The 13,804-nt window shown below is 42.2% G+C and overlaps 1 protein-coding gene across 1 annotated transcript in view; it reads right to left on the reverse strand.

Annotated features, from left to right (window-relative positions):
• Positions 1–1,187: 1,187 nt before the first annotated feature.
• Positions 1,188–13,804, reverse strand: part of ETNPPL (ethanolamine-phosphate phospho-lyase) — a 12,856-nt gene continuing 239 nt past the window's right edge. Inside the window, exons 2-13 of the mRNA XM_010185850.1 lie at positions 12,002–12,120; positions 11,686–11,845; positions 10,912–10,986; positions 9,062–9,155; positions 7,964–8,080; positions 6,164–6,246; positions 5,435–5,660; positions 4,413–4,567; positions 3,510–3,599; positions 3,169–3,299; positions 2,241–2,308; positions 1,188–1,345 (exon numbers count right to left, since the gene is read on the reverse strand). Coding sequence (XP_010184152.1) covers positions 1,214–1,345; positions 2,241–2,308; positions 3,169–3,299; positions 3,510–3,599; positions 4,413–4,567; positions 5,435–5,660; positions 6,164–6,246; positions 7,964–8,080; positions 9,062–9,155; positions 10,912–10,986; positions 11,686–11,845; positions 12,002–12,120 — 1,450 coding nt within the window. The 3' untranslated portion in view covers positions 1,188–1,213. The remainder of the gene's footprint in view (positions 1,346–2,240; positions 2,309–3,168; positions 3,300–3,509; positions 3,600–4,412; positions 4,568–5,434; positions 5,661–6,163; positions 6,247–7,963; positions 8,081–9,061; positions 9,156–10,911; positions 10,987–11,685; positions 11,846–12,001; positions 12,121–13,804) is intronic.

Below are 13,804 nucleotides of genomic sequence, written 5' to 3' on the forward strand. Positions count from 1 at the left end.
TCTGAAGTAAAAACCATTTTTAAAGTCCTCAGTGTCTGCCATAGCATGGAGCTTGGGTGCTCTCACTAAAATTTAACACTGATAAGGAGGCAGGTCAGTCTAAAGTATCTGCAGTACATATAGGCAGTGGCTGCAAAGTGGTTGCATGCATGTTTTATGCAGTGGTCCTCCCATTTTAGTAATATATCAAATGTTAGCACAGCCATTTGTTTGTCAGTATCCCATGCAACTGGTATGTGACTCTTCATCACCACTGACAAAAAGGAACAGCACCACTACGACAGGATCAGGCGGTAGTTCCCACAACTGTCAAAACAACTAAAATGCATGGGAATGCAAGCAGGGCTGTCCCTAGGGACCTCATTTTGAGAGTCTCTCAGTTAAACAGAATTTAACTCTCAGGTTAAATTCAATCAGTGTGACTGAAATCCCATTTACTTTACTTGCATATTTTGTGGACTAAGAGGGTTCAATATATAAACTTTAGGAAAAAAAAATAAAATCTTACTCTATATAAATACTTATCTATAAAAGTTGCTTTATGCATAGAAAATTAGGATCCAGAGTCTTCATTTTCTTTGAACTTATAGTGAGAATGCCCTGCGTAAACATTGTGTCTCTACACACACAGTGGTAAGACTCTTGGTAGAGAGCGCGTCATTGACATTAACAAAGATACACCAATTTACATTGGCTGGGAATATGGTCCATGGGACCTAAATTACACTGGAAGATAATAATGATTTCTCTCTCAAGCATTATTTTGTGAATTCAGCCATTAAAACATGGGCAGCAATTAACATCTCAATATTACATATTGAAATTTAAAATATTGTAAAAATAGCATGGTAAGCATATAATTTTAAACTTAATAGGATTGGCATTTGCTTGTATGGTGGTTAAGCAATTCAGATTCTGTGTAATATGGGTAAATCCACAGATTTCACTGAGTTTGTGTACCTACATCAAGCCTGCCATCAGCACCAAGGTATCTGTGTCACTTGTCCATTCTGTCACATCTAGATTTCAGGCCACATGGTGCAGTTCTTATGTATCTGAAAATGTATTATAAATTCCTACTGAAGCTAATAGGAATTCAACCAGTTTATAGAAGTTAGGACTAAGCTTCAAACAGGTCCTAAGACTCCAACTATTGCACTCTTCATCTCAAAAGCAAGCTGGACACAAATTAGAACTGAATGAGGAAACCTCTTCATGTTCTTATTCTTTGACTTGGCACTGAGCATTTTTTAGAATAAAGTCCATTTTCTTGTCTGCAGACAGCTCCATTCATATGGTTGATGCTCTCACTTGCACCTTCTGGTTGAGAACTGCCTTCAGTCATCTGAAACAGAAATGAAATGTCAGTGAGGGCATGTGCGTGTCTTCTGACAGGCAACCACTGGACTTGGTTCCCACTAGGGAGCTCTGCCTTACTCTCCTCTTACAGTGGCACAACTTCTTAGCTTTGGAAGAAATTGAAACAAATGTGTACAAATGTCTGTAAAAGGAGGCTTGCACCCCAAATCTAGTATAATATAGATAGCCAGTAATCCATAGTGGGTCTGTGCCTGAATTACTACATCCCTAGATAGCTACATCCCTAGATAGCATCCCTAGACATCCTTCCTGCCAATTGCAGCATCACTGGAAAACTCACCAAGGGACAGCTCAGCAAGCTTTCCTATAACACAGTGGGCAACATGTGCTTTTAAGAGTGTGAGAAATTATGTACGATTTGTCCAAAGGCAGTGCTGCAACCTAAGAAGTCCCAATTTAGATGCATGTCAGCCATTCATACTCAAAGAGCTATGGCGGAAATAAAATCCTTGGAACGCCCCAAAAACTTGGACACCTTCCAGGCTGAAGTCTTCTTGAAAAGCCAAATAGCCATTGATAGCAGGCAATACCTAGAATTAGTAAAATTGCTGACTGCTGAGCTCGCAATTTTGTGAAGCCCAAAGTCTGGTTGGTTTTGTTTGCATATAAGGCAGGCAGGGCAAGGGGTCTGTCTATAACACGTTTCCTGTGGTAGGTCTGTATTACTCAGCCCTTTTTTAGATTTGCCCCAGTAACACAATCCTCTCAGGTTTCTAGTGGCGGGTTACACTCTGAGCTCAGTTTCAAGGCACAGAACCACTCACACCACCAAAAATGAAGGTATGCTCTACTAAAGTCACTGATACTCGCGTTGCCAAACACCTATCCAAGTAAGTGTTCCAAACTAATTCAAAACGTACTTCTATTTTACACTGTGCATTTGTAGATGCATCATTTTGTGTCTTCATTCCAATTGCCACTTCCATTTCTAAAAATAAAAAAAGTAATAAAACGATTAAATTAAAAAGAACCAGGGATAAGTAAGCATATAGTCAGTTTAACAGCTGGCTGAAATAAAAAGAAATACCTAATCAGCTATTCCTCTGGGCATTTATCACACAGAAGAATAACTCAAGAATACTTCCTAACACATTTTTCTGAGGTGATGCGATTAATGTATCAGGACTGTGAATCTTGGAGGTGTTCAGAGAAAAGAACCAATTTAGCAGCTTGACTGTAGGACAGGCAGGTCAGGTCAGACCTTTCAGAGCTGAATTCTGCCTTTGTCCAGCAGGTTCATGCTAGTCTAACTCCAGTTGCTGTAATGTCAAGGGGTGGGAGCATTCAGTGCAGAAAGGGCGTAGTCCTTATGCTAATAAGTCAGTATTTGTGACATTAGCTCCTCAGGTAAAAGATAAATAGAGCTTGAAAACCTTCAGGCTAAATTTGAGTGAGATGATCATGTTCCATTAAGCCAGTTAAAACAACAACAACAAAAAGGTACAGAATATGATGGAAAGTTTCACCCATGTTTCAGCACTGGTTTTTGGAGCTGTAGTGAATTAATTTATTTGCTCCTTTACATATTACATGTGTGACCAGAAATTAGTATTAACACTGAGTCAGCAAGAGAACATGATTCTGCCTAAAAAGTGGGGATGAAGTATATATGGACCTTTTATTTTTATAATAACTGGCATTAAGAACAGCAGTTTGGACAAGAAATTTAATTGATTACTTCCCCTTGCCTGTAATGGCCTAGATTATGGTCCTGTGGTTGGTAATGCTAACAGGTCATCTGGAAACTAAGAAAGAAGAGTATGCCTTTGAGCACTAAAGCACACATACCTGTAAGAAGTGCATCAATTGTTTCCACTACATGTTTTGCATCTTCCATAGTGAAACACATTGGCGGCTTAAATTTCAGTATGTTTCTGTGGGGTCCATCTGCACTAAGAAGGATTTTATGTTCTTTCAGCCTGTGGAAAGAGAAAACATCTGTGGTGAACACAAGTATAAAAGTACATTGTGTCCTGTCAGACCCTTCAGGCTGAGTTAGATTTTGAAACTTTGACTTTTCTAGTACTATGTTATCAAAAACTATACAAATTTAAACTGCAATTAATTATTAACTGCTGGGGAATATTAGGAGAGTTTGATCGCTGCACATAGTCTTTAAAAACATTTACTTGTAAATAAGGTGAAGGGCTTCAGCCGTGGCTGGTGCTCGCGTTTGTTGATCTTTCACCAGATCCACTCCGATAAACAAGCCAACACCCCTGCAGTAGAGAAGAAAACACAGACAAATTAAATCCAGTGTCAGTAACCCAAGATTTCCGCTGCAAATGCAAAAAGTGCTCCTGAAAACTGCAGTTCCCTTCCCTGGGGTGCAAGCAGGGAAGGAGCAGGAAAGAGAAGGGACTTTCCCTTCCGCTGTCTTTTGGCACTGGCTACTTCAGCCAGTCAAGTGGGAGAACAGTTATTTCTGGATAAATAAATTCAGCTGGCTCATTAAGGCTTCATGGCCAGTTAAAAAATTGATAACTTCTAAATTTATTGAATCATAACCTAAATAATTTGATAAATATAGTATTACATCATATCCTCTCTTATCCTGCAAACCTCAAGCTAGGGAGCTGTGGAAGACAAACCACCAAAAAAATCCCCAAAAAACTTCTCAAAACAAACTCACAACCCAAACCATTCACAAAAACCTGAAGGCAGTTACCATGGAGTAACATGAGAAGAGGAAAACCCACACTGACATCTTAAATTAAACGGACCAGAGATTTGAGCAAGGTCTCTACCATTCCTACACTGTGCTGACAACTGGGCTATGGCACACGGATGCCTCCTTCTCCTACTTTCTTCCCAGAGCTTTTCTACTGGTTGTGCTTATACCTAACTAGGTAAAGGGGTGGAAATTTTTTTGAAAAATATGTTGCCTTGCAGCATCAGTTTTGGCGAGTCCATTTGAAAAAAGAGGTGTAGCATAATCATGACATGATGTTTCTGTGTTCCAGTCCCCCCCCCAAACTTGATTTTTCTAGCAGTTATTTTTCTTCTCTGAAACATTGCTGTAAGGCACCCACCTGATATCTCCCACTAAGGGATGTTTCTCCTTTTGCTCGGCCAGCAACTCCAGGAGATAATTTCCTACATATGTAGCATTTCCTTGGAGATCTTCTTTCTCTATTACATCCAGCACAGCCAGACCAATAGCACAAGACACTGGATTTCCTCCAAACTGACAGTAAAGACAAATAGGAAAACAAAGCCCATCAGAAACATTCATCTGTGTCTATCCATGCAGTTTTCACTTGCCCTCTCCTGCTTGGCATGTCTTGAGGAAAGCTGGAAGAGGTGGGGATTCTGTGCTGTGTAGGCTGCGGGGCACCATTCCCCACACTTTGGGCAGTGTAAGAGAGGCTCCCTCTTCTTCTGCTTTGGGTTTCATGGGTTTGGGGTTTGAAGATCTCATGGCTCAAACGTTCAAGCTGCTCTCATGGTTTGCTTATTGGTGTGTGCAGGCAAAATGCTCCTGTCAAGAGCAGCAGGTGATAGATCCCATATTTCTTGAACCAGAGAGTACAAACTCCATTGAAAGCAGGAGGATTCATGGCAACTGGGAAGAAGGCTCAGTCACAGAAGCACAAAAAGGACTCATTAAACAAGAAGAAAGCTGCTCCTCTGTGGCATGCACATAGTTCAAATATTTCCTGGTATAGGGTCACCCGTTTTGTTAGGTGACAACTGCTGAGCAAGGTCTGTTGGGGCATGAGCCTCACTGGCACAGAGCCTATCCTAGAGAATGAAATTTTACATTTTACATTTCAGAGGAAGAGGAGAGAGAGAGAGAAGGAAGAATTTATGCATATGGATATGAGCTTAGATGTATTACTTGCCAGAGAGCCAGTGCTGGTCCATATGGAGATATTCCACTTGGTACAGAGCATATTTCAAAGCCTCTCCACTTGCTTTTATATATTTGATTTGAGCTCTTAGTAATGTGAGGCAGTGATGGATGCAGACATAAGCTGAATCACCTGAACAGCTTGTAACTGCTAAATGCAGACCAGAAGAAAAAAAGGCAAACCTTCACCTATGAACTTACTGTATTGAAATACTCCAGTCCAGAGGCACCAAAACTTTCAGCAATTTCCCTTGTTGTGACCACACAAGACATAGGGTGGCCATTGCCAATGGGCTTTCCCATGGTGACAATGTCAGGCACAAAGTCTTCACCTTGCAGCTGGAACGCCCAAAAATGCTTCCCAACTCTGCCAAAGCCAACCTGGACCTCATCGGCTATAAACACACCACCTGCTGCATGCACGTACCTGAAAACAAATAAAATAGCTTGAATGACTGATGCTACAATACACATCTCGTGTAGGCTGTTTAGGATGAAGGAATTTGTATTGCAGAAATTCTGCAGTATGAGACCAGGTAAGGTAAAAAAAGAAAGAATGTGGCTGCTGAAACACAGCTATATCTATTCCAATTGATAAAACGTTTAGTTTGCTAAATGTTAAGAAAAAAAACAACTGATATTTTAATGCAGTATAGGTCTACTGTAATGGTACTGCAGGGTTCTATCTATGATGGTTCATCTTTATCTACCATCAAGCTTATGGCCTCAGGATTAAAGATAAAGGAACGACTATCCAGCTAGAAACAAGTTTGTCACCTTGGAATCATACCCTTTAAAAAGTAGAAAAGAACCCTAGATACCCAAGAACAAGAGGGTGATAGCTGAACTGATTAGATAAGCCTAGAGTGAAAAAAAAACTGTTTCTTTGGTTAATTTTCCAGCTACTCCTTTTTGAAGTGATGTACATACTCTGCCACTTTCTGGAAATAGCCCACAGGTGGAATTACTTGGCCTCCACAGCTCTGCATGGATTCGGCTATGAAGGCAGCAATCTACAAAAAACAAATTCGGGTAAGAGCTGTGTTCATCTACTTGGCCTTTGCACAAACATCTAACAGTCTAGAATGAAATATTTAAATATGTGCCTTAATTTAATCACGCAACAGGTTGGACAGCTGAGGGCTCTTGAGAACAGCTATGGCTACAGAATTTTATTCATTTTGTAATCTGGGGTGCCCAAATTTGCAGTAGCCAGGGCCACCTTTGCAACCTGATGGGAATACAAGGACCTCTGTTCCTTCGTTAAGCTCCAGTCCTACAGTTGTTGAAGTGGAAGACACTGGTGCCAGGGGATGTTGGATGAGGCTCCTGGGACCTCTGTAAATTTATTTACGAATTTATCTTTAAAAGAGACACACAATTGTGTTTGCCATTTTCCTTGCTTCATGTCAAGGCTGCCCAGTCACAGATGGTAGCTGGTGATCAGTTTTTTTGTTCAGTCTTGAACACCAGACAGAGGTGGGTAGAAGCTGAACTGCAAGATGACCTGAGGCTACGCTTTGGGCACCCCTGCCCAATGCAAATAACTACACAAGTAAAAAGTCAGCATGAGGCACTTGACAAAAAGAAGAGAAAAATTCTACAGGTGAAATAATTCCAGTTGCTAGGAATGAAAAAGAAAGTTATTTCAAGTCAGGAAGGGTAAGAGCAGCGGATCAGATACACTGGAACACCAAAATTTGTTTCTTGTCAACAGCAGAGGTCTATGCAGCAGAGATACAATATTACCCCAAAGTCTCAGCATAAGTCTGCTATTTAAGGGATCGCATCCCCACACCACTTGTGAACCCCTCCCTGAGCATCAAAAGGTCTCTCTGGGCTGGTGCAGTCTTCCTGGAAACAAGGCCGAGCAGTAACGTGTAAAGAACCGTACACTACATTTGAAGTGGCATGCTACGGCCAAAGAGTACGAAGCTTCCCATAGCATGTGAGGCTTAGCCTTTAGCACAACTTGTCCTGCCACAGGTCTATGTCACCAAAACCTAAGAAATATGCAGAAGAAAGGAAACAAGGGAAGAAAAAAACAAAACTATCCGTTAGTAGAGAATAAAAAAAGTTGGTGAAGAAATTAAAAGAAGAGTGATGTAAGTCCATTGGACTAGAAGGGAACATGTTGGTCCAATCTCCACTGAAGTCTTGTGCGACTTCAGTGGGCTTTGGATCAAGCCCTGTATGTCTAAAAATGCTAATGCCATCATACAAAACACTGACACATATTTTAGGTAAACCTGTTCAGAAATTATCTGTTTTTATCAAGCTCACACTGTGTATGATCAAAAGGTTCATGTTTCTAAATTACTCCAAAGTTACCTTTAAGCTACTAGACTCAGAATGCAGTATCAAGATTTTATCTAATATATCATCTCCGTGTCCTGGAGACATATATCCTTGCTAGAATTCGTGATGCAGCTTCTCAGGTGACCTCAAAGCTTGCCCTAATATATCTACAATCTACTGATTCAATGCATAAAATAGGAAATTATACAACTGCATTATTGATCCTCTCATTGATGTCTAGAAAAACTATTGATAAGAGCATCAGATAGAAAAATGGCCCATTTTGAACACAAAGCCCACCACAGGAAAATGAAGGGCAAGGGGAAGCAAGGGAACCTGAGTAGAGGACCATGTCCTTAGTTTCCTGTTTCCTGCCCCCACGCCACACTGAATAGATGAAACCTCAGCATTTCCAGAGCACAAAGCACACACCTTGCGTCCATTCTTCTGTGTTTCTTCAATAATCTTCTTCACCTCTTCAGCATAAGCACTTGCTGGATCTGGGTGGTCCTCTCTATATTTCCCTCTGTAGATATCTGGAGAAGGAGCCTGAAAAGATAAATATTTTAATTTTTCTTTTTAAAGTCATCCTTCTATGAAACATTTACTTTCTTTTCTATTGCTCTGTGGTTTTGCCTTTCCACACAGATAGATAATACGAGTTAACACAGCCTGAATTTCTGCATGGAATTGCAAAAATACTTACAGGAACTTAAACTCAATCCAGCCCTGTGATGTGTTTAACATTACTGGACACAACTGTTGAAAGAGTCATCATCTACCTCATGCACCTTTCAAGACCGCCCCTCCTCTCCCCCAGGTCATGATACTGAGTCCTCATCCATCATCTTATTTCAGATCTGGCAGAAAGATCCATTTTTGCAACTGGAGTATGGGGTTTTCCAGTCTGTCACTTCTCTTCCAGTCTCCCAGTCCCAGCACCAACCTGTCTGACCTTCAAGCCTCTACAAAGGGTGCTGGGAAAGGTTTGGTAAATTCCGGAAAGGAAGCAGTATAAAGATGGATACTACTTCGTCAACATGGTTAACACAAAGAGGTCTAGGTAAGAAGACCTGCTTGGTGTACATCTCTGGGCTGAGAATGGTTTTTGTCTTTGTAAGATATACAAGTTCAGGATGAAAAATCAAAGTGTCCCACTCAGTGGGACACCCATGAGCTCTGTACCCAGTCCTGTGTGAACTTGTGGAGTCTGCCTTTCTGTTTTTTGGAAGGAGACTCAAAAGTCCTGCATTTCTTTAGCCAAATCAGCACAACAGATACCGGCTAATTTCTTCAAACTGTGTAACCATATAGTGCTCAGGAAACTTGCACCACTGTGAAGGAAATCAGCCTCACAGCTGAATATCCTCTTAGAAGTCCAAATGCCAACAATTTTGCTGACAATCAACTGACAAACAGCCAAGTGTTTGGACTCCAGAAAGAAAGTATATTTACACCAGAAGTGGGTAATTCAATATGCTGCATAACAGGCAAAAAAAAAGTCAAAAAGCAAAAAACCAACCCACTTACCACATGCACGAACTCCTTCTTGCTGTCCTTTCCCAGCTGATTAAATTTATAGGGACTGATGTCAATCAGAGATGTAAGATGGCCATGGTAAGCACTGCATAAGTGTTAAATATCGAAGTCATTTTTTTCACCAAATGTATAGAAGAGCTAAATTTACAACTGTGCCCATAAATAATCTAGAACATGTGACTGTATCTGCAACACAGTAGCACTGCTTGTGAAGGGATCTTGATTTTATTTATTCGGTCTTTCTCTCAAAGGCAATATGAAATTGCTGTTGACTTTAATTCACTAGCAAGACTGGAATCAGGAGGGTTTTTCCTGGCATAAAATCAAGTGCCAGCATGGGGACAGACCAAGATGATGTCCCTTGAACTGCACCGCCTCTAAAGTGGCTGCCCAGAGTAACCTTACTTAGCACTTGAAGGGTGGGTCCAGCACCCCCATTTCCAACCCCACCCTGACCCACCCAGGCTTTGCATGCTGGACCCCAACACCATTGCAAAGACTCTCAGGATGGTGCACTGCAGCAGCAGGTGGGGATCTTACACAGCAGCAGCACATCACTACCTGCCCTGAAGGCTCTATGGGCTAGACTGTATGGCAGAAGCCACTTCCAGGAAAAGGATGAATATTGCTTGAATAGAAAAGCTCTATATTCTGGAGTGTGCTAAAGCTGGTTACTACTGAGGCCAATTTGATTTAGAAATGAGAAAACAGAGCCCTTTGAACCTAAAGCATGTAGTAGCTTCATCCAGGGAATAAACATTTTCATTAAGCCATAAACTTGAAGTGAAGGGAGCCTCAAACCGAATCAAAGACATGTCACAATCTTATGGTAGCACACATAATGGGTAGAGAGGAAGTTTTTGCACTCCTTTCTCTTCTTTAAACCTTTCTGCTAGCCAGTTAACAAATCTGCCAATGGACACAAAGAAAGGACAGAAAGTCCACTCTGTCTGGGATGGCAGCTATGGCAAAAGCCCATGGAGCCTCGGGACCAGGGCAAAGACATACCCTGTGCTGTCAGGAAGACAAGAGAGTTGCAGTGAAACAGTGACAGAGCCAGCTCCATCCTCAGCCTCTCCTGATGGAAGCTGCTCTCAGTGGCTCCAAATCTTGGCCACATGCGTCAAGGAGGACTAACAGATCTGAGCATGACTGAGTCAAACAAGCTCTGTGCTGTTCAAGACACGTGCTCTTGCAGTTGCTCTGACTGGACTTTCTAATCACAACCCGAGAAGATCCAGGCCTACAGCAGAGTAACCAACCCTACAGCTGCATCTAGGATAGGAAAAACCAGAGACATGGTTGCCCATCTTCCTCACAGCTGACAGCACTCTCAGTGCCTCTCGATTTTGGAGCTGCTTGGTTTTGTGTGAGTATTTGTGTTCACTGGAGGAGAGCTGCACATCAGTGCAGCAGAGCTACAGGATCTTTCTTCTTGACCACTGAGTATTTATTTGCACAAAAAGAAATGTGTCCAGCAGAGCATGACAAACAGAAAGCCCTTTTGCAGAGCAGCCCAGTGGCCAGACCACTCATTGATGTTTCAGACCAACATCCAAGTCTCTGGCCTGAATTGCTTTGGGGGTCTCTGTGTGAAATGCCCTGCAACAGGTGATTGACCTTCTGGGGCGACTGACAAGCTTATTTTTCAGAGATCTTCAAAACTTGTGTTTATCCAAAGGTAAAAGAGGGATTTCCTGACCTGCTCTAGTATGAAAGCAACAAACCTTTTCTTTCAGCAGGCAGTGGAGTACAAACAGCAGGGGGTTGCTACAAAGCTGCTTCTGAAGTAATGGTAGGAGCCGCTGGCTGCATTCACATATGCTGCTTTATGTACTTACTTTTCAAGGGTGATCACATCTTGGTGTCCACGGTACTGCCGAGACAGCCGTAAAGCAAGATCATTTGCTTCAGACCTGCACAATAACAGACAGAGACGCAAAACAGTGAGGAAGCACTTCCAATTAAAATGGCATTCTAACACAGCAGAGCAGGTATGGGATACTGGATATGATAAATCAACACGGCAGGCTCTGTTACTACCCAGATTACAATGCTAAGGCTGAGACTGTAAATGCCATGTAAGAGGGCAAAGGAAAAAACAGCTCTTTGTATAAACAGCAAAGAAAGAGATGCTTTCTATCCCTCCCCCAGTTTGCTTGTAGACATTTATGTCCTCTTGGTACAAATGAGACCGCTTTGCAGCTGAGAGCTCAACACGGCCGCAAACCCTCAAAAAGCAGCACTGCAACAGCCCCATCTACCCCTCTCTGTGACAGCTCTGTCTTCCCCAGTGCCTGCACCGTCAGGCAGCAGAGAAAGTAAATCGGCTCCCAGCACAAACACCCAAATTTCCAGCCTGACCTGTAGCACCCCTCCGCTCACAAGTGCCTGCAGGTTGTCTGGTCTGGCAGCATAAGTGATCATAGACTAAATGGCCTGCCTAAAGTATTTGTTTCTAAGGTCATATGTCAATTTACACATAGCATTCACCGATCTGCACATAGCCTGCTGTAATAAATTTAAGATTTGGACCAAGCTGTTTTGCATGTCCCTCTCAAACAGGAGCAAAATAGTCACAATGGGAAAAAAAATAAATGAATAGTCAGACATACCCAGAGTTCACAAAATAGCAAACAGAGAGTTTCTCAGGCAGGGTGGCTGTGAGACGCTGCGCGTACTGAACAAGGTTGTCATGCAGGAACCTGGAATTCGTATTGAGCAGCTCCATCTGTTTTATTGCAGCCTTTGCAACGTATGGATGACTGTGGCCAACTAAAGAAAATAATTAATTACTAGCAAGCAGTTGGTGATTGAACCACACCAGGACATTCAGAGAAGCACTGTAAACATCATCACTTGGAAGGACTGTGTTCTGATCCCTAGTAGAAATTAAGAAATAGCAGCGGTCCTACAAGTTAAACTGCTTACCATGTGCAACGTTGTTGATACAGTCTAAGTATTTTTCTCCTTTCTCATCAAACATATATTGGCCCTGAGCACGCACTATCTTCAGAGGGTCCTTGGCAAAGAAAACTTTGCAGGAAGGCCTAAAAGAAATTTAAAAAGAACACCATTTTAGTTTTCTTAGTTTTTACCCCTCTGAGTTTTAAGGGGGTTGATCTTCTGCAGCTCTGGAGTCAACTGCCTCCCTCTGCAAAGAGCTTGTGAGTAGTTCAGATGGTGGTCAAGTGGGGCTCTTGCTGAAGTTAAAATCACCTCGCTGGGCACAGTGGGAACAGAAGCAAGACTTTACTACGGGTGTTTTCAAAGCACGACTGTGTCTGCAAGCGGTTTCATGGAAGCAGAGTGACTGCAAGTCATTCCAGGTCCTTTTATGTCCTGCTGCGTTTCTAGGCTGTAGCACTGTTTGTTTACATGCCTTACGAACACATATGGCCAATGAACTCACTGGGAATTAAACTAAGTTGTTGAGAATTGTACTATCCTATAGCCAAAAATTCATTACGCAATGGATGACTGTACCGTATAGAGGTCACATTCAAGAACAGAACATTTACTGCCTTGCAGGCTTTATTTTCAGAGGTTCTGAGCAGGTCCTAAAAAATCTCAGTATCTCGTCCTGACTGCTTTGGATAAAATCTTTAAAAGTGGCTTTTTATAAGCACCTAAATTGCATTGGTTTCTAGCAAAATCAGGCTCCTTGTAAAATTATCCAAAATACTTTAAACACTTTTTATTTCCCCCCTCCTTTTAGAGAACATGCCAGCTATGTAATTATGTTGAACAATATTACTGAGCAGAATGAAAGTCTTCTGATCTTTTAGTAATGTGTATATAGGCTCAGATAAACAGGGTTGTTTCCAAGTAACTCAGAGAGTGCTGCCAGTGCACCCCTATTGCTGGCTATCCTGAGATTATGAACTTGTAAAGCCCAAATGTGACTCCCAGAAAGTGAAGTAATTTAATTTCTCACACTTTCTAGCCCTGTGGCATAAATATTTTCTAACATCTTTGACTCCTCCGCTGGTACACTTTTAAAGTAGTGGACACCATCATTATCATTGGCCATTTCTTGACTACAGTTTTTTCTTTTACAAAGTGTCAGTCCTTCCTGCTAAAGTTTCTTTTTGTTCACCCAATGTAGCCCAATCCTAAAATCTTTGCACAGGCAAGAATCTCTTAAGATTGAGGTGGCCCCTTAAGAGAGGCTTTAGTGAGCTTTCTAAACATCCCATGCATTTAGGATGCAATCAGCAGGTAGTCAGTAGTGCTTTTAACAATCTGGATTTATTTTTCACTTGACTTCACTACTGAAGAAGGAAGAAATAATGTAATATTGCAGGGCAGTGGGACTAGATACGCGCACAGCCAGCACTATAGCTCAGGACACAAGTGCTAGCAGCTTTCCTGCCTTTTCCCCCGCTAAACTCTGCTTAAGAAATCTGAGCTTCATTTAACAGAGACGTCTATTTTTCAAGAGTGTGCAGTTTATTCTCAAAAAGACCCCCCCATTTTAGACACACACCCGGGTACCACACTCCGGCTGCTTCCTTTGATCCCTTAAAGAAGAAAAGTCGCATTTGAGGTGCTGCGTTTTAACGCCTGCCCCCCCGCGCCTGCCTGGGCAGTCAGAAGCGTCCCGGCAATCAGAAGCGTCCCACGGATTTGGGAAGCTGAAGGGCACTCAGGTCGCGCCTTTCCTCCGCCGCCCGGGGCCGTGCTCGGTGTCCCGGGGCCACAGGGGTGCTGCCCAGCCCCGGCTTCACCCTG

Source organism: Mesitornis unicolor, unplaced genomic scaffold (genome assembly GCF_000695765.1).
Source record: "Mesitornis unicolor isolate BGI_N332 unplaced genomic scaffold, ASM69576v1 scaffold6956, whole genome shotgun sequence".
In the NCBI taxonomy this organism is placed as follows: domain Eukaryota; kingdom Metazoa; phylum Chordata; class Aves; order Mesitornithiformes; family Mesitornithidae; genus Mesitornis; species Mesitornis unicolor.